Source organism: Zeus faber (assembly GCF_960531495.2).
Source record: "Zeus faber genome assembly, chromosome: 5".
In the NCBI taxonomy this organism is placed as follows: Eukaryota; Metazoa; Chordata; class Actinopteri; order Zeiformes; family Zeidae; genus Zeus; species Zeus faber.
In genome coordinates, this window is record NC_137192.1 from 6,096,680 (window position 1) to 6,118,775 (window position 22,096).

At 42.5% G+C, this 22,096-nt stretch overlaps 1 protein-coding gene across 3 annotated transcripts in view; it reads right to left on the reverse strand.

Moving 5' to 3' along the window:
- The window catches only part of frmd4ba (FERM domain containing 4Ba), a 50,325-nt gene that overhangs the window by 23,048 nt on the left and 5,181 nt on the right, over positions 1-22,096 (reverse strand). For 2 of the 3 annotated variants that reach the window (XM_080000948.1, XM_080000946.1), the window contains exons 1-7: positions 15,399-15,415; positions 8,308-8,373; positions 7,775-7,869; positions 7,417-7,509; positions 7,060-7,144; positions 5,988-6,044; positions 5,639-5,661 (exon numbers count right to left, since the gene is read on the reverse strand). In XM_080000948.1, the coding sequence (XP_079857074.1) occupies positions 5,639-5,661; positions 5,988-6,044; positions 7,060-7,144; positions 7,417-7,509; positions 7,775-7,869; positions 8,308-8,373 (419 nt within the window). In that variant the 5' untranslated portion in view covers positions 15,399-15,415. Of the gene's footprint in view, positions 1-5,638; positions 5,662-5,987; positions 6,045-7,059; positions 7,145-7,416; positions 7,510-7,774; positions 7,870-8,307; positions 8,374-15,398; positions 15,416-22,096 lie in introns of those variants that run through there. The other variant, XM_080000947.1, reaches the window with a different exon arrangement.

Sequence of the window (22,096 nt, forward strand, 5' to 3'; positions counted from 1 at the left end):
ACTGGTGGTGCTTGCCAAGACAAGGTACATGCTTCACTCATGTCTTGCCAAAGTCAATTTAGATGAACGAATATATGGGCGCTTCATAGGCACTTTGAAAAAAGGTTTAGGAAGATGTTTTGAGAAGAGCCTTCATGCCTTCATAAGGTTATAAGGTTAAATGTTATCTTATGTACATAAGATATACCGCATTTGTTTACCTATAACCTATAGAATAAACAGAAACCTCACCACAGGTCTTTCCCGTCCAGGACTGCTAGGTGCGAGCCCAAGTCCAAATTTGATCTAATGAGCACAGCGATAGAATGGGATATCTGCAGACATACTGTGGTTGTCACTGTCAAAGTGAACTATTTGTGTAAATTTATGGGTGTGTGTATACTGTATGTGTGAATGCTGGAATGGGGGGGGGGGTGTCTAGGTCTACAATTACTCCCAAACAAAGAGGGCTATGGCTTGGCAGGCAGGTCCACTGGAGGCCATTCAGAATCAAAAACCCCATTGAGAAGCACTTGGCAGACTGTGCCTGTGTTGAAAGGTACTATTCTACTTCTATTGTGTTACAGCGAGGAATAAAACCTTGTCGGCTGGACCAATATATGATCCAATAGAAACTATTGCACTACTTAGGGTCACTTTAACTGTAGCAGCGGAGCATAAATAAAAAAAAACACACACACACACAGCATAAAATGATAAAATAAAATCCTATTGGCCATCTTCCATTTGACCTTAACGCGACATTCATGTAGGTTAACTGCTCCACTTAATGTCCTTAAGAGTAATGGAATCTTACATCCAGGTCCATAATGATCCAGTTATGAGAACAAGCTTACCAGACAGAATGCAGGTTGAAATAAAAAAAAAAAAAGTAACAAAAACAAGGTGAGCTGCACCGCATGCCAAGGCCCTTGAATCTCAGCCCCCCGCCCCCCGCTGCTACCTCTCCTAGGTTGACTGGGTTTTGCTGCCATGGCATTTTACTGGGAGCTTGATGGCATACATTTTTATGGGGCGCTGGGGCCCGGCGTTACCAAGGTGATCTACTCTGCAGCAACACTGTCGTGTCAGCAATCTGGAATTCATTACGTGGTCTGCTATCTCCCTGTAGCATGGGGGTGATTCCCTACAACTGGTGCCCCCCAGCCCAGCACAGCACAGCCCACCATGGTAAAACACAGCAGACCCAGTGTGGGAGGCAAAATACTCATGTGTCAGCTATTCCAGTGAGCTGAGGAGTGGTGGCTGTCATGGGAGTACAATGAGGGGAGCTTGTGGGATCCCTGTGCCAGTGTGAATGGTTCACTAAGTACAGGCTACAGGTGCTTGCCAGCAGAAACAAAAGGACTAAAATTGTCTGGGGTGTGGTGGTGGCTTATATGTGGCACTTTTGGAATATTGCTGAAGTTACCATCAACAATGTATATCTAAAAGCAAGTTTGTACTGTGTGGAATGAGATAACATTTGTCAGGGGAATGCCTACCCAAACCTAAAACAAAGTATTTTTACCTTGGAAGTTTAGTTCTGAGCACTATAGCACTTTTATTGTCACTACAGTGATGTCGGGTGGCTTACAGTGTACTTTCCTATCTGTCTCATCCTTTGTAAAGTCAGGATAGCAGGCGCAGACTCCTACACAACTTATCCCTCTGCACCATGACCTTTCACCTCTGCTGTTTTAGAGGAAATGCATATGCTGCACTGGTCTTCCGTTTCCATAGGGATGGATAAAGGAAACCAATAAAGCGTTGTAAAATGAAATGAGACATTCCACATGTAAGACACGAATACAAGTCGGTGTTTCCCCTAGAATTTTTTTGGGGCCTGGTGGTACACACTGAAAAAGCCTTAAACAGACTTTGGCAGGAGATGGCATATTGCCGCGGTCGGCTTCAGATGGCGCAGCAGGCAGTCTGAAATGTATATGTGCATTCAAATTATTGTTCGCTCTGTATATTCAAGACTTGAATACATAGTCAAGAAAACAAAGTGATCACAAGAAGAGGATGACTTAGCTGATTTGTTGCATAAAAATAAGCTGTGCAACCAATGGCCTTTGCGAAACAATAGCACATCATGAACAGACTGTGCATGATTCATCCTCTTTCACCTTCATCCTGCTCTCCTTGCAGTCTTGTTCCTGATGTCAGTTTTCACCTACCAAAAGCAAAGATTTGTCTTTATTTAGTAAATTCTGACATTAAGGGATAGATTGCTATCAAAAGCAATCATGAGTTGTGGGAGTTGTAGCCCGGCACCCTGTTCATGGAGGAGAAATCCAGAGCCCTTTCCTTTTAGCCAGAGGATCTTTCATTCCGATTCATGGGATCTTTTATCACTTTCATCGCGGCGCCGCGTTTCGTGTGGCTCTGTGAATCTTATGTAAAGTTGCCATTTTCAAACACACAAAGCGAGAAAATGAAATTCCTGCAGCGTACACCACGGCAGCGGTACAGGTGCACACTAGCTCCCACTCCCATTTGAAAACAGTACATTTCGTTTTTTCTATTTTGTTTTGAACATTTTGAATAGGCTATTTTGGTAAACAGTAAAGTTTGTAGAATGTTTTGAACAGGCCATTACAAAAAAAAAAAACATTTTTTTATTTTACTGTTGACACAGAGAACATGGAGATAGTCAGTCGTTTAGTGGGCACATTTTAACATCCCTAGTTTGAACATGTGTTTAAAAAGCATTAAATGAACTGTAAATTCCAATAAATAAAGACCGTAATAAACATTTTTTTAAGGGGGATAGTGCCGTTATTTTTGGTCCGTTTGCACTGTGCCTTCCGTGTGGTTCCTGTGCTGGTTTCACTCTGTTTATATAGATCTACTGTTTTCATTAGTTTCTACTTATATATTATTAATTAATATTTTAAACCAAGGGACGTTCCGCCTTGGATCAGGACAGTGCATTATATACTGAAGAGAGAGTGATCTCTGGTCCACTATGGATCCCGGCTGTTCCTGTGTCTCCGAAAAAAAGAAAAATGCTAATTTATTTTAGATGTATTTATTTTGAGGAGCACGGCACCCAGACAGCAGTTGAGGTAAATGAAAGCCCCGGTGACTATTTGAGGAAATATGGGTACTGTCAGTAAATGAAATTGAGTTTGATTTCAAAGTGTTTTCTTGTTTTCATCTTTCTGTAAAGCAAAACCACTGCCAACTCCTCTCGCTGTCGAGTTTGTGCTTCTCTGTTGGTTCTAACATATTTTGTTATCGCGTCTTTTTAAGTGTATCTCCACCTAATAGGTTGGAACTAATTTACACGGACAGCATTTTACACTGCAGTCTTTTTCAGAGTGAAGAGGTACTAACATCAATATTGTGACATGAGACTCGATATCTTCTGGGATTTTGGTTATCGTAATATTGTGATATAGTTAAATGTCAATACAGTAAAGTAATGCAATTTTCTGAACTTCATAGACTGTACTGGTTGTTCTCATGAATTCCTCTACCTGCTTGGTTATAATATCCACATTAATAATGATTATTGCGCTTGTGAGTAAATATCTTATGCAACCAACAGTAGTCATCACCAAAATGTTGTTGAATTATCGATAGAGGTATTTGTCAAATAATGTTGTGATATTTGATTTTGTCAGTATCACCCAGTCAAAAATATAACACACACACACACACACACACACACACACACACACACACACACACACACACACACACACACACACACACACACACACACACACACACACACACACACACACACACACACACACACACACACACACACTGAGGCAGCCTCTTTCAGAGAGTGAGAGCAAGTAAAACACTGCACTCTGACGAGGTTTCAAACTGCAATTTCAGCATTCCATATCACTGTGAGCATTTCAACCATTTCAACTCCTTACAGAGCAGAAATCTTTGTGTTTCACATAATGGCCAGGGGCCTTTAGGGGCACAAACACACCCTGCTCACTCAGAAAGACTAATGTTTACTGATCGCAGCCAATGCCCTTCATTGCTACGGCTGGGGGGAGATTATCTACAGGTCAAACCTCACAGGACAAGGCCTCTACTGACAAAATAAATATCTCCATTAGCAATTTGATTAATGATTCCTGGATGTCTCCTACTCAAACTCCCAACAGTGCCCCTGAACACAACACAACACACACACACACACACACACACACACACACACACACACACACGTTCTTGTTTTAAGAAATCAATCAATCAATTAATCATCCCACCCCGGCATTCCCTTTTTGTGTGCATTACTCAGACACATACACACATGCACAGACCTGGTCTGAGCCAGCATTTTAATTTCCACCAGGGTTTATAGGAAATGAGATGTGGGCAGAAGCCAATGACTCCGTGAGCAGGTGTCCTAAACATTACTTGGTGCCGCTTCCCAAGGTATGTGACATTAAAACATTCAGGACATGGAAGATAATAATAAAGATAATAACCCGTTGGAGCCTGGGGCACTGTTGGCACCGTGGTCCAGTGGGTTATCTCCCAAATAGGAGTCTTTCTTGTGGAGTTTGCATGTTCTCCCTGTGCTCACATGGGGTTTCCTCCACCTAACATCAGTAAGGACCCCCACCAAAACATGCACACATCACCATCATCTGACCAGCGATTGACACCTGGTACCAGGTCCCCGGGCGTGTCGATGAATGCTGCGCACTGCTCCTGGCTGCCCCCCCGGGAGGAAGGGCAAGCCATGATGGGAGAAATGCAGAGGCCACATTTCACTGGCCACCACCCAAAAAGCATGTGCATGTGTGTGTGCATGCGTATTTATATATATGCATGGGTTATTGTAGTGTGGTGTGTCATGTGACGAATAAAGATTCTTCTTCTAATAACGCGACTTTATGGGTACTCATCTCACTGTAGTGTTCAAACAAAAATAGAACAGCAGCAAAAAAAAAACCAAAAAAAAAACCTCACATCTGAATGAACAGTGAACATAGCTGGAGAAGGAAACACAACATTTGTTGATTCAGGCAATGGCAGCGGACGGATGGCAGAGCCAGCAAGGGTTCGGTTCAATGTCAATCGAGAGAAAAAAAAAAGGCCTTCAGGCAATGATTAACTCAAGGGAAGTCCAGAGTAAAACACAAATTTGAGACTGTTAAGTTGAACATAACCGAGAACCCAGCCGTCAATCATACAGTACACTACAGCAAAACAGACTCTAGACCTCCCTGTCTGGATATGGAAGCAAAAACACCACCTAACATTACATTTACATTTAGTCATTTAGCAGACGCTTTTATCCAAAGCGACTTACAAGGGAGAATAACATTCAGCTACATTGCGACAGAGATTAGTGTAACAACAACATTGGTGTAACAATAAATACTGCAAGGTGGTGCTAAGTAAAAACATACCCATACGTTGTTCAAGTTTGGCCAGATCTTTGCTTTACAAATACATGGTGAGCACCATTCTGTTTATTTTTCTTTGTGTCGACAGTTAAGCCTTTTTACGCTAATTATCTGTACAGCAATTACTTGTACATGAAAATGCATTTGGCCCGAGACAGATTCTGCAGGACTCTCTTCTTTTTTTTTGTTTTGTTTTTTTAAATATTTGCACAGATTTAATATTTAAAAGCATTTCATAGCATTAAAATGCACGCGCTGCTTACCTGGTGTATTCTCCTTTGGCCTCCTTACAACGAAAACAAACAGAAAAGTAGTGCAGTCAGCAAACACAGTAAAACCCAACACATTAAAACGTTGATCCACCTCATTTTAGAAACTCTATAATATTGCCTCGACAGTATGTTTATAGGTCCTCTGTGTGTTAGGCACATTAAACGATAAACTGAGGTCTACCGCCCAACACACACACTAAAGATGGACCAAACTGTCCAACTGACAACTTTTCCTTTTTGTTTTTTTCCCAAACGCAGGCGCGTGCTTGCGCGCACCGACTTGATTCAGAGCAAGATCCCAAATTCCGCCTCCAGATGAACAGTCTCGTCATGTACTCACTTGCAACGCCAACGCGGCTAACTTGAAGACAGTTGCGCTCTCAACCTCGACGCTTTCCTTAAAAGACAAAAAGAAGGAAACCTTGAGGAGAATGACACGGTGGGTCCGTTGGAAACACTTGACTTGACTTAAGAGGGACCCTCCTCACCCCCCGTACCTCGCCCCGCCGTTACCGGCCGGACCACTTACACGCTAACTCAATTCCATTTAAAAAAAAAAAAGCTTATTACACGAAAATGGGTCCGATTTATTGTCATTTTTATTTAAAAAAAAATACGGAGAGAAACAACCCTACGCCGCGAGAGAGAGAGTGAAACCAAACCCCAGTCGAACTTTATTTGCGCCAACTTTACTGCGCCCCTCTAGCGAAATGGTACAGTCCGAGAGCAGGTTCAAGGACCGTCACGTCTCCCGTGGCGACGAGTCCGCCCCGCGAAAACACTCCACAAAGCTGTGCCGTCACTGGAGCTCGCTCAGGTTGGGTCATAATTGTGAATAATGCTCGTCACTAAATGGGCTGTTCCTCGAGAAATTAGGATAACTATGAGATGAATAAACCAACAAACCAACACACAAATACAAAACACAACGTTTAAAATGAAATTTACTTCGTTCTTCGGATCAATTAAGATGACTATAAAATAAATGAATAATAACTTTTTTTTCATATATTAACAAAATATTTTAATTCAAATTCTATTTGAATAAAAATGTTTGATTTTTTTTTTTTTCTTCAAGGAAAACACTACAAGGGCACGTTTATTGTATTTCACGTGAGAATAAATGAGAATATAAGAGCGTGATATTCCAAACAAATGCACATCCACACATATCCTATAGACTGCAATAGAACAGCGCATGTTGCAATCTTCTTCCATCGTCCTCTGTCCCCATGCCCTCCAGACAGCTCTATCCAATTACCCATCCAAATGATTATCGAACCGCATTGCCTTATAGTTTCAAGTGGATGAAAAGAAAAAAACCCAGATTTGATACTGACAATCACACACACACACACACACACACACACACACACACACACACCATTATGGAGACGTCTAAATCAACTTACCTTAAACACGGAAGACTTGGCGTTCAAAAAGAAGAGCTCCACCGTGGCGTTGTCTTTCAAGAACGTGATCTTTTCGATGTAGAACCTGGGAAGAGTTCATTTCTGCTCACACAACTTCCCTTGAAAGCATCCCGTGCCGGTGCAGCGCCTCGGCGCTAGAATATCGTCACATGCGACGATATGTGCGAGCATGCAGGCGTCCTCTAAAGGGGGGTGGAGAACCATGGTCCATGGCTGCCTCCTGCTGGACATGACCTGCCTACCCTCTAATCCCCATCCATGTCACCTCTATTTATTTTTTACACATTACTTGTTTTTATTTATTTTTTTATTTTTTCCATTGCAACAAACACTCACCTGACCAAAAATTTGAGCTCCAAAGGTCCGGTCTTCTTGGAGAAGTCATGATCGAGGACTCTGCGATCCAACTGGAGCCAGTTATTCTGAGCGCTACGGAGGGTCAAGAGTCATTTTGAAACACATCAACATTATTTTCCTTCCTCATCTCCTCCAAGCCCAGTGCTGTTGACATAAATAAAACATTTTAAGAAAATCCAGCATGTAACACCTAAGTAATTACCAACTGTTTTTTAATAAAACCGAATGAAATAAATCTGCCACAACTCTCCATCTCGCGTATCCCTTATTAGGCAAATTTTATCTTCACATTAGTTATGGTTACTGATGTGAAATGACAGATTGGAAATTCTCTTACATGTCATCTACGAAGCACAACCCAAAGTACTCTTTCTCCTTCAGGTTGAAATGAGATGACACCAAGTCCAACAGGTCACGAGACAAGAGCTTGGGCTGGAAAATTAAGACCAAAACGCAGGGGTTTCACTGAATATTTACTGGCAGATTGACACATGACAAATACATAATAATAACAGTAATATTACTAACCAAAGAAAAGAAAAAGTGTATAAACTAAATACAATTGATAACATTTAAATAAATGAACAATCGTTAAAAATATGAAAAAAAATAAAGAAAATAGAAAAAAGGAAAATAAAAATAATAATAAATAAAAATACAAAAAATATAATAAAATAATAATTAATAAAATAAATAGATAACATGAAATCATATCGACCATTCAGGAACTATCTAAACTGATTCTAAGCACATTAGAAAACACTTATTGGTGACGATTGTGACACATCGCTGACAGTTAAAACTGATGACGACAGATCCAATGACAATAGGTTGCAAGAGCAATAGGAGTGAGAGAGCCGCCACGTGTACCTGTACCAGCAGCTCCAGCTTCCTGTCGTCAAGGAGGTGGACCTGGCACTGACGACCTTCCGTCATCTGTAGGAAGGAGACAACGTGAGATATGAGACACATACAAACACCTCAGTGTCCATTGCAGACAATACCGAAAGTAACAAGTGGGTAAGCTATATGTTAAAGGACTATTTTACGGAGATGATTTCATGGGGGTTCAAGGTAGCACCCAATCTCTGGATTTTCATTTTTACTTTATAAGCTCTTTGTATTAATGATTTATAGGTTTTTATCTGTTTTTATGTTATGATGGAAAAATTAAATTTTGAACATGTTAAAAAAAAATTCTGAGAAACTACACTTTACAAGAGCTTCTACTATACTTAAAATGCACAAATGAGAGTGTGATGCCCAAGGTCTCAATGTTATAATTAAACAAATCAAAATACCATCAAGGTGACTACTAGTATAGAAGCTAGGAATCAGTAAAAAAAAACGAAAAAAAAAAACAGCTACAGCATTACGGTTAAATTGGGTCTAACATCCCCAAAAAACACCTCACCAGTGGCACAAAACTCCTCGTTTTCAACAATCGAGGCTGCTAAAAACACTGCGTGAAAAGCGAAGACCTCTCAGGGTCGACGATGTGGTGAAGAGGACATTTTGAGAAACATGTGGCTTCCAACTGCTTGAGCTCAGCCTCTCTGGTGGAAAGTGAGGGCGGTGTTGACGGCCATCCCACCGCAGGACAGATGGTACTCCATCCCTGGAACACTGCTTGACTCCAGCTTGTCCGGACATATTGTTCTGCAATATTTATGTTCACAATTGAGCTGCAATTATACTTTTATGTTTTTTTTCAAGATTCAAGAGGTTTATGTTTTGTTGTTGTTGTTGCATTTTAATGCTAGGCTTCACACAACTGCCGAGGGAAAGCTATAAGTCGGAGCATGGGGTTTTATTTGCCATTGCACTGTCCAGGTATTATGGTTTAAACTGTATCTCTAGAACCCTATCTTTCAATATTATGCCCACATACTCTCCCTTTCATTTTTTGTGTCATGTGGGTTGACCAGCTGGATTTCCCATTCTCCAGTCTAAAACAATAAAAGAAGTTTTATTTAATCAAGCAGAACTGGGGTCACCTTTACTAACACATATGACAGCAGTATTCCATGATTCGTCTTGCCAGAGAGAATTATTGTGGCTGTTAATTACACAAGCGCCTTTGTCTGAACGTGGATTAGTCACTTCAGTAACGGTTCCAAGGATCGGTGGAGGCTCCCCAGCGCACAATCCTTGTTAGGGTGCAAATCAATGTGGCATTGTTTGACGCTAATGCCAACTAAACACAAAAGTCTACAGTCATGTTTCGCTGTGAGCTCAGCCATGACCAGCCACAGCCACGTTTCAGTTTGGTTTTGCCTATAAAAATCTGTCTGACATATTTAATCTGATTACCAAGTCCCTCAGCCATTGATCCTAGCTCAATATTCAAAAATCTTCAAAAGGGATTTATAAAGCACTAGACTGGAGGAATGCCTCCACAAACCTGATTGCAGTTAGTGCGTAGTGTACTGTAGCTTGTGATGTGGATACGGGTCGGATTCTAGTTTTTTTTATTTAGTAAAAAAATGGTATTCTGTTGATTCTCATAAGTGAAAGATTTTGTTTTTTCGATTGGACATCATTTGTTCATTTGACAACCGCAAATAAAGCCTCGTAGGCTTTTTCAGTCTGAAACATGGCTGCATATACATATGTTGTTTATTTGAATGGTAATTGATTCGGACACAAAATTGTCATTGACCCATGTAAGACATTTACAAAAGCCAGCAAAAGCTGCCGACGGAGGCTTCCAAAAGTGAATGATCACTATGGGAATAAAAGACAGGGATCACTGGCCCATAACAGCTTTTGAGAGTGGTTCATGGTATAAAAAAAATAAATAAAATAAAGGAAGGTCATGCTGTCATGACTGACTGGGGATGTTAACCCCCCCGCCCCCAAAGAGCTGCCATTATGTGCAGAGATTCCCTGACGTTGCCCTCTCCACACGACCCGCCCCCAACGCAGGTCGAGTGGGACCCACCCTGCAGCTTTAACCAGTACTATAATCCCCCTGCCCTACAGACTCCTCTTCCCTCAAACTCCGCTAAACTTCTTTTCCAATTCCAATTTTCCAATTCCGACGAACCCAATTTGCTTGTTGTTAATTCCCACATTGTAACATACAGGGCTAAAGTGATTACAGCGCAACAGCCATGAGGAAACACCCAGATGAATAGCAGAACCCACGCAGACACCATTCAGGATGGTGTTCAGGGCTAGGGTGAGTGGCATTTCAAAGGAAATTTTAGGACAAAAAAACTTGCCTCGTCTCTAGTCAGATGCCAAGATCAAACGGCCGGCTGCGCTGCTCCTTAATGACAACCATATGCACTGTGAGACAGACCCTTGTTAAAAATGGGCTTTGTGACTCACTGCCGAGCAGCCGGAAAAAACATAAAGACTCACAAACACACACGCACACAAAACCGCCACTATGGTACTAACTATACTATGGAGTACTAAATCACACGTTGTACTTTGCCTTGACCCGAAAGGGAAAGTTAGTGGGGTGTTGAAATAACAAGCAAGCTATATATCAACATCAATCCTACAAAAAAAGAGAAATCAACACATTCTCATCTGGTATTGAGTAAATACCCACAGGGGCTTTCAGTAAAGTGATCAATAAAAGCCCCACAGCCTGATATTGCGGTGCTTAATATATATATCGTCAACAGTGAACAGTTGGCCCACCTGGTAACATTCTCCAATCCTGAGCCAGGACTCTATGAGGCGTCGGCATGGCACCAAGCCCCGGTGGTACCACCTCCTGAGGGTCTGCTGTGCCAAGGACCAGACAAACTGGCTGCCCGACGCCACCAGCTCTTCCATGCCGCATATGATGTGCACAGCTATGGCTGGCAGCGCGCTCTTTCGGCTCTCCAGTTTTCCGCTCTGCACCGACAAGCAACTTTCGGGAACTTGCGGGAAGAAGCTCGCACCGACGGAGGACTCGGCTCCGTTGGGGCCCCAGCGGAACAGTGCCCGGCTGGCTGAGCTCAGCGGTTCAAGTCTGCCTCCTTCTCTCACAGCGGCAAATCCTATAGCGGGCGGTTTTCAGGGACTCGAACACACCACATGACACAACACAACGGCACGCTGTGTCTCTTGGCTGATGTGATTTCAGTGAGAGCTGGTGCTCTGGAGGGGCTGGAGTAGTGCACTCGTGTGCATGGGGCTTGTTCCTGGGCCTGCGTCCAAGGCATCGTCTCATAGAGCACAGACGGGGCAGAGTTGCAGAGGTTCTGCGTTTGTGTCCACCCTCCGTATAAATAGACATAAACAAAGACAGGAACTCAGGAAACCAAACACCCAAGAATGACTGAATACTTGTGAATTGCGTCAAAGCGGCTATGTGGCTTTTTTGTTTTTGGTATTGTTTATCCCTTTAAGCGCTGCTGCTACATTTCCTTCACAAAGTTTAGTTAAAACAACTTGTGCAGAATAAGGATTCAGTTTGGTTTTCCTGAACTTGTGAGGCTGACATCGCTTTCCATATTTTTCAAGGCGGGATAATACGTTTAGGTTTTTATTGCCTCCAAAGTGTGGGCGTGCGCGCATCAGTCATTTTCATGGGGCCGTGGGAGCAATTTCCTGCACTAGACAGCAGACATCGCCTCCCATCATATTGTACAGGGAAAATAAAAATAATTGCTCATAGTAGGGGTGGTAGACCTAACGCATTAGGGGAGGGACCTGAAACAATCTTCATATGGGGAAAATAGGAGATGTTGGGAACTCCTTTTATGTAACGTGCATAGGAAGAAAGGTCATCACTCAAGCCATATATCCAACTATCTCACAGGCCAAATGCTTTCACCATCCAAGGCTCTAGGTTTGTAAGCAAATAAACAAATCATGAAAACACCAGGCATGCTCGGTGAACAACAAGAGGAAAAAATGAATAAATAAATAAAAATAAAATGTACACTCAGCTGCACTTTGATGAACTTCATCTGGAAAGAATATCCTGCTGTTTTTTTTGTCTGTCCCCCAGTTTCCCCGAATCCTTGTGTACGGGAACACAGAGCAGCCCATGAAAGGAGCATGTTGCTATTCCAACAGTTACTAAAAACTATTTATATTTTTACTCTACAAAATGTATTAGGCATTAGCAATTATGTATCAGATACTAGTAAGTATTCCAATTGTTACTTTTAACAATTGCAATGTTGCAACTAACAATTTGGACAATTTTTTCATTGAATCCTATGGGGCTCCTTGTTTTTACATATTAAATATTTGCCTAAGACTAGTATCAATTCCCATTTTTACTAGCTACTATTGAGTTATAGTACTTATTAATTAGTGACTGGTGCCTTTTCTTGTTGTGACAAGTAACATTTGTTGTTTTACCAGTACAAATGTGTTCTTCACCTGTCATGAGAAGTAACTAGTCAAATCAGCTTGTTAATAGTTACATTTAAAATGTTACTCGTAAAAATGAAAATGTCACTAGTAACGATAGGAAAAGGCATTAGTCACTAATGAATAAGTACTAGTACTCAATTAATAGTGACTAGAAACATGGAACCCCATAGGAATCAATGTCAAAATTGTCCAAATTGTTACTATAAACATCACAATAGTCATTTGCATCTAATAAATAAGTACTATTACCTAATACATTTTGATGAGTAAAACTACAAGTTACTTGTAACTGTTGGAATAGCAGTACTTGTACTAGTTACTTTTAAAAGGTGACTAGTTTGCAGTTGGGTAAAGTAACAAAGTAAAAATACTTTGTTACTGTAATTAAGTATTTTTGGTAGTATCTGTATTTTACTTTAGTTACTATATCTCTGTCGACTATTACTTGTACTTACCCACATTTAGCCCCAAAAAAGCATACTTTTACTCTGATACAGTACAGTACTTAAGAACGTAAGTACATTTAATACCATAAAATAAATTTGGATAATTAAGTACTAGGCTTGGACACATAAACGATTAAATTGTCAGACTTTCTTTTTTTAAATCCGCAATTAAAAATCCAAGCATTGAAACGGTGTAAGTGCAGTTTACCGTGTTCTGAAACTAGAGGGAGAGGGAGAGAGAGGAAGGCGGGTCCTCTCAGCTCAGAGCTGTCAAGTAACCACTTGTGATCGGTTCACATTTCCCCGCTCTATAGTCCGGTGCAGAGACGTTAAAAAGGGCAGGTGCTCAAAAAAAGGAAAAGGCACATGGACCCCCAGCTTCAGTTCTAGGCATCTTGCCGATCTGGGCAAATGGGCAGCGCGGTGGAGCGCAGATCACGGCACCCCTATGGTGCACATCTGAACGCCCGTGATCCGCATTCCTCATGAAAATATCTTGCCCAGACAATCTGCTCCCTGGATGCCCATAAACACTTTAAAAGAAACAGCGCCTGATAAAGAGGGCTCGGGTACCCTCCTGTGTTTTTATTTGAGATCAATTTATTTTTGTCTGTTTTTAGTTAATTAATTGATGTATTTATTTAAATTTTAAATTACTTTCTATGCGCGTGAGCTGATCCAATTGGATTAGAAGCGTGTCCCAATGAGGCCTATAGATTCACACGTTCATCCATGCAAATACAGTAGATCGACAATGCAACTCAATCCGTGTAAAAATCAATCCATAAATCCTTTGTAGCTGTCATTGTTTGGACACAATGTATTAATTTGTAGAAAAGGTATTTGGCTTTGGCACGCGCGCGCGCGCACGCACGCACGCACGCACGCACGCACGCACGCACGCACGCACGCACGCACGCACGCACGCACGCACACGCACACGCACACGCACACGCACACGCACACGCACACGCACACACACACACACACACACACACACACACACACACACACACACACACACACACTATTTTGGATGGTGGCCAGTGAAGTGTGGCCTCTGCATTTAATCCATCCTGGCTTGTCCTTCCTTCCGGGGGGCAGCCAGGAACAGTGGGCAGCATTCATCGACGCGCCCGGGGACCTGGTACCAAGTGTCCATCGCTGGTCAGACGATGGTAATGGGTGCATGTTTTTGGTGGGGGTCCTTACTGATGGTAGGTGGAGGAAACCCCATGTGAGCACAGGGAGAACATGCAAACTCCACACAGAAAGGCTCCTATGTGGGAGATAACCCGCAGGAGCACGGTGCCAACAGTGCCCCAGGCAGGAATCGAAGGCAGGACCTTCTTGCTGTGAGGAGGTGCACTGCGCCACTGTGCCAACTTGACTAACAGGTTCCTTTTTGTCAATCATCCTGATCGTAGAATCTCTCTGTCTCTCTCTGAGCTGTTGTTAGTTTCCTTTCTTTGGTCTGAAAATATTTTTGGGGCAACAGTCGTAGAACACCACACTCACCGTCTCCTCAGCCTGACGCCTGGCACCGCAGTCGTAAACAGCATGACCTCACGCCACAGTCTGTCAACACCCCTCCCTCCTGTGTCACTCTAGTAAACATTTTACAGCCCAAGTCATATGCTCAGCACAAGACTGCTTGGCACAAGACCCCCCCCCCCATGACTCATTCTTGGCAAAAAAAAGGCCACTTGACAAGCTATTGTAGTGTCCCTTTGGGCATTGTAGTTCAAATGTTGTGAAGCAACGACAGTGCTGTAATGTCCCATTATCACCAGCAGATGGGGAAACACCACTCGACTTCCAAGTTGGAAACTGTGTTAAACACCGGCCTTATCTGGAATTTCTCTACCACACCCACCCACCTGTGCCCCCTTTTCCTCACTACGTGTTTCCATTTAACCTACTAAACTGACTGTAGAATGCCTGCTATACTCAGACATGGCCTAGAAAGGAAGAAAGGAAGACAACAGGAATGGCTGCAGGTTCCCATTTAGCCTAATCAACTGTCCGTACAATCCCAGAAGTTCAGCGCTAATAGCTTGGGCTCTCTGTTGAGAATACAAGACAGGGTGTGACGGGAGCGGGGCTGCTGCCAAGATCATCGCATTGTACCCCCCCCCACTGTGGACATCCCTGGGCTCATTTAAAAGGGCTGGCAATTACCTTGTATAGTAAGTGGTAGATTAATTTCCCTGAAAAGGGGGGAGGCCGCTTGCTGAACACTGGCAGAGGCCAATCAGGAGACAGAAACAGCTGTCATCCACACAGGCCGACAGCTGATGGGTCCTGGGCCAGGCCAGACACAGAGCAAGCAGATGACTGCCTGGATGGAACGCAACACCACACAGTACACCTGGAAACACGAGCACACACACACACACACACACACACACACACACACACACACACACACACACACACACACACACACACACACACACACACACACACACACACACACACACACACACACACACACACACACACACACACACACACACACACAGCTGGGCTATGTATGTATTACTATATATAATTATAACATCCTATCGTGACAGGAGACTAGAGATTGGTTATCGTAATAAAGTTAAATGTTCTGTTCTAATCAATGCCTCTACCTGCTTGGTCATAATAGCTACATTATTCACGACTGTTTCTTGAATATTTCTTGTGTGTTAAAATCTTTTTAAAGCACCAAATCTAATTTCCAAAATATTGATATGGATACTAGCATAACACATGTACATACTGTAATAAGCTAGTTAGCACATAGTAATAATTCATATTCATAATTGATGCCCTATAGACCATAACAATAATTTATTGTGCATCGTATTCCATTTTGTATATTTGTATATCTATATTTAAATATCTGACTATTTCTGTTTTTGATTTTTTTTGTATATATTTGACAATTAATTTCTTATTAGTTTTTTAAATCTTTAGACATGGCTATTTCTGTTTTGTATTTTTTTCTATATATGTGACAATTTCATTTTAATTCGTATAATTATTATTTTTACTTCACTTTTTTATTGTAATTTATTATTATTCTCCATTTCTTCGGACTGTTAAGCCTTTTTTATTTTCAATGCTAATGGTCTGTCGTGAAATGCACCATACCTCACTAGAACAAATTTGTTGTATATTTAAATGTACCTGGAGAACACAAATGATTTTGATTCTGATTAGAAGTATTTGTTCCAAAATACTGACATATTTGGTTTTGGCAATATCACCCGAGCCAAATCTAGTGTCCGATATTTAAACATTTCTTTCAGTGTTCTAGAAATGTGGGCTCCCGGGACAAAGGCCTCACTTAATTCACTAGTCTCCCAACTGCCCCCGTCAGTTATAAGTGTAGCAGGTGGAATAGCTGTCAGAAACCACCAGAGTCGCACAGAGGACGGTTTTTATTCATGAATCATACATGAAATGGTTATCAGTCAATTCATAAAACACAATGGCAAATAATCTCCTGACTTGCAATGAAAATATTCTGTCCTGCTGGGGCACCACGTGTGTTTGCAAGAGTCTTGTATGTTTTGTAAAATTCAAAGAAATCATATATTTAATGTATGTATGTATTCTCTCTGAGCTAGTGCTCCTGCCAACTCCCCTGACGCAGGGTGCCATTTAAAGATCAACATGAAAAAGGATTCCTGGTTTTAAGAGCTGTCTATCCTAAGGCCTACATATTTAACGGCCGTGCCTGATAGTGAGAGGCCTCCATTACACACACACACACACACACACACACACACACACACACACACACACACACACACACACACACACACACACACACACACACACACACACACACACACACACACACACACACACACACACACACACAATCGACTTAAAAAATAAGCGTGTCTCTTTAAACTACAAGACGTCGCAATTATGCCAAAGCCTTGTGATAAAGCTCCTGCTGGTAAATGAATGGAGCGAGAGAGAGAGAGAGAGAGAGAGAGAGAGAGAGAGAGAGAGAGAAAAAAAAAAAAAAAAGGCTTTTGGTGACTATTTAGTACAGTCGGGCCCTGCTTTGTTTGGCCTGGCAGGGGGCCGCAAAATAAGAGGCAAAAGAGAGGAGGGGGGCCAAGCCTGGGGGCCAAGCCTGTCGCCATTGGCCCAATCGACTTGTGCGATGTGGGTTGGGATTTGGGGCAAGCTCTACTTGCTAAACGGGACACCACTGAAGGGCGCGCTGGAGGTCACGGGCCGTGACAAACCATGTGTGTCCATATTCGTGTGCAACCCAGATGCTGTGAAGTGGAGGAGGTTGGGAAGGGGAGTCGAGTGCAACGAACGCCACAGTGTCAGCCATCAGCCGCATACTGTCTGCTCTGTCAAAATTTGCCCCCGAGGGGATTGTGGATGCCCAGATTTGTCGAGGCAATTCTTTAGGAGAAGCGTTAAAGGAAAAGAGCCCGAGTCATTGCTTTAGAATATCAGCCACAAGAGATGGAGGATGTGAATAGGTTCCTTCAACAACACCATAGGCAGCGAAAAAAGGACAAAAGACAGAGAAATAGAGATGAAGTGAAGGAGATAAGAGAAGAGCCCCCCACCCCATTCTAGAAAATATGTAATGAGCCTTCAGGTGAATAAAGTGAGGGCCTGGATGGATTTGAATTTAAAAAGGGAAAGCATGGTTTCTTGGTGTGCCATTTTAGGTTATGTTTCAAAAAAGTACTGTGTGTTGTGAATGATGTTGGCCTTATTTCGGGTTAAGATGTATATGTATAACAGGAGGCAGTATGACTAAAACTTTTTTTTTTGTTTATTTCCATATTTTTTTCCCCCTAGCAGATCTTCTCCCCTGATTCACTTTCAAACACATAATATGCAGGGATTTCCCTCTTCTGAGCAGAGCTGTGATAGAGACACATGCGCGTATAAACAACCAAGTACCGGTTTCATTCAGCCCTGGTGGGAAATTAAATTGTCTTTGTTCTGTTTCATGCAGATGAATTACAACTCCATAGCACAAACATAATTGAATCACCACCGTCATGTGTCCAATTTCCACCGATAATTTGTACCCGGGGAGGCTCTGTTGTGAGCGTGGAGAAAGGTCAGTGTTCATGTAAAACTGTCAACTACAATGGCTTCCCCGTCACCTTTTCATGGCCGGTGTTGATATGACAAATTCGCTTTGACCATCAGCCAGCCAATAAGATGATGACAATCAAATTCACCTTTAATATCACCTTAAATATTAAATTAGAAATGCTAGATTTAAGGTTTGTTAAAGCATAAATTATAATTTTTTATTCATATTAGATGATTCTAGTTGAGACTATATTAAGTTTTATATTGCCCCAATGATGAAATTGCAATTTTGCTGCAGCAAAAGGCATACAGTATATTAGGTATATGGGGCAAATGGTAAATGGACTACATTTAATATATAGCCCCCTTTCTAGTCCAGAGGACACAAAGGCGCTTTACAATCATGCCTCACCCGTTCACTCATTCAACACACAGTCATACATTGATTAATGGCAGCCATGCATGGCAGCACTCTGCTCATTGGGTGCAGTTAGAGGTTCAGTGTCTTGCTCAAGGACACTTAGACATAATACCAGGAAAAACCGGGAATGGAACTAGCAATCCACTGATTACCAGGCGACCCACACCACCTCATGAGCTACTCCCCTCCAGGTATTACATAAATACCAAAAATTGCAGCTCTGATCGGATACTTAATTACTGATATCAATAAGATACTGTATTTTTGCATATTTTTTAGCAAAATATGAATCGTTATATCGTGAGAGTTCTTAGTTAAGCTGTTTCAACTACAAATCATGCAGAAAACACTCGTGATTGAATCTCTTATGAAGGCACAATCAGTAATTAGAGGAACTTGAGACGCTGATTACTACCGTCAGATGTTGTAATGGGACCCTCTGACTTAACGCCGTCAATCCAATTTGCTAAGTACCTAATCAGATGACTTCTACGGTTTTATCTGGCAGTTGAAACATGCACAAGGAATCATATCTGATATAGGGAGCATCAGGATATTGAACAACTGGCAGTCACCGTGTGCACAGATACTTCAAAGAAGCTGTGACATGATGAGCAGACAGTCGTAGAGAGAACAGTCTTAGGATTACTTGCCGCTGTCGCTAACACTGTCTGTGTTAAGCCACCAACATGAAAGGAAACTTTCTATTTTTGTGCCACGGAATCAACTACAAAGTCTCTCCTGGTGGACTGACAAAACTCCCTTAGGTTCCACCGAGTTATTTGAAGACGCTGCACTGACTTGAGGTAAAGAAGTTTAAATGGGAATTTACAGTATAAGCACAGTCAATAGTCATAGACTGCTCCATTTGTCATGAATCCTCCCTGATCTCCCAGTGTTTATTTTTGCTGTCATGTTTTATTTTCATCTGGTCATTTCCTCATGCCATGTCACTAACCTCCATGTCATTTCAGATCTGGCCACACCCTTTTGCTTTGCTGTCACTCCCTTGCCTTCACCTGCTTTCCCCCACCTGCAGTTCATTCCCATGTTAGTCCCTCAATATAAATACCAGTTCACTTCCCTTTGTTCTCTGCCAGATTGTCTCTTGCATTGCGCTGAGCTTTCCTGCACAACTACCTGTTTTCTGTACCTTCCGTCCGAACCTCTCCCTGATTCCCTAGACTCTGATTCTCTGACTCTGCCTTCTAAACCTTGTGGACTTTTACCTCTTACTTTTTGTGTCGTGCTTATGGGTTCCCATCTGTTCTGAGTCAGTGAGCGTAACAATGCAATCTGGCCTGAAATGAACCCAGCTGACTCAGAAACAAGCAATGGCAGCACAGGCTTGTGCTCCACACCAACACGAGCAACAACTCACTGCCCTTGCGAGGATTCTCCAGGAAATCCTCAACACACCATGACGAACATTTGGCGGCTCTCTGCGACCAAATCCAGCGGCCCGCTCTGGTCAGTCAAACACCAGCTGCTGCATCATCTACCAGTTCTCCTGCTCATACCGTTTTCCAGCCAAGAGCTCACCTCCCACTCCCAAACGCTTCTAAGGAGCTCCAGATACCTGCCAGTCGTTCCTTACGCTCTGTCTCGGGACTGGTGCTATCAGAGATCAGCCAACCTCACCGCAACCCGGCTCCCACCTGCACTCTGGGACAGAAGGTCTGGCTCTCTACACGGGACTTAGCCCTCCAGGTTGAGTCCAGAAAGCTGGCCTCACGCTATGTAGGACCATTCCTCATAGCCAAGATCATCAACCCAGCAGCTGTTCGCCTGCGTCTTCCCCAGACCACCGCATTCCATCCCACCTTCCACGTCTCTCGACTCGAGCCGCTTAAGGAGATCCCACTTCTTACCTGAATACTACTTTTTATTGTCGGTGCTTATGGGTTCACATCCGTTTGGAGTCAGTGAGCATAACACCATTTACACTGCAGTTAGATTTTGGTATTTTGACTGCTACATTTATCTGCTATATTGTAGGTAGGAAAAGCATTTTTATTTAAAAAAATTCTCTATTTAATTGCCCCCAAAAAGCTAAATTAAACTTATATTGGCACAATGTCAGGCAAAGTCAAATTCTCTTCTGTTCAAGGCAATAATCTCTTCAAGATTAGCAAGGTCATCACTTTTCCTCGTTCTAAAGACACCATTTGGCCAACACCTTACCCTTAGGGTAAGGTGTATTACCTTACCTCCCAGAGTGAACAACACCTGTTACAGCTCTGCCACCTAGTAGGGGGGGTCTAACTCATTTGAGAAGATGAGCCTTGCTTAGGATCTCTATGCAAACTGCTGCCATCATATCAGCTTTCTCCTGGTGACAAGATCATACTAGCAGCGTCTACCTTCAACGGTGGTCTTAAATAATGAATCACCTTCCAAGCAAAGGGCAGTGATTGACAGCGCCTAAAGGCCAATGATGTAACAAGGTGCGAGGGCCCAGCTGTGAGAGACTCAGGTTGCGGATGGACATCTTTAGTTGTTGTCTTTATAAATGCCCACATGAGGGTCCCAGCGACTGTAAACGTGACCCATCTTGCTATTTGAGTGAGGGTGTCATGCCATGGGAGTGTGAGGGTGTCATTTGAGTGTGCTGTACCTATGACAATGGAGTCTAGTAGGTGAAAGGGTACACCAGAGGATCTCCCCTGTTTTGGCTCTGCAGGAAGCGGACCAGTGCTCTCGACTGTACAATGCCCTGACTTAGGATAAAGTTCCATTTTGAATTTAAGGGGGTTCCCCCACACCCACCAAACAGGCTTCCTTCATCTGGCAGTGCTATTTTCCTCTGACCAGAGTTAGGATTATTTTTTGACTGAGTGGACCAGTGGGGTGGGCGGTGTCTCACACACCGTCCACCCCATGGTTCTAGTCCACGGGGAAGGTCATAATGACATCCCTGTCTCTTTCCCCTCCTACTTCAGTACTGCAGCGGTGAAGGTAACTACAGCAAGGGTTGCCAGGTCTGTGAAAAAAAACAGCCCAACGGCCAATAAAACCAGCCCCAATACCCAATACTTTTAATTACAACAAAACTAAAGAATGCCTTCACTCCCAGATAAACAATAGTGTGTTAGATAACAGTAGATAGTGTCTTAATACAAATATCTAGGCTATTTGCTTTACCAGATACAACAGCAATCCCCTAGGACTGAAGCTCCATAACACCCACTACACACAATCATTATCATGCAACATGGGACTAATTGCATGTACTTTTGACCAATAGAAGTTTATACGTCTACATATTATTCTAGTCTCTGACTCATCTGCACTCACACTGATTTCCATTTGTTGCGCTTTCCCTGAATCCATTGATACCACATCATTCATGAAAACATATGAATGCTAATGATTAAAA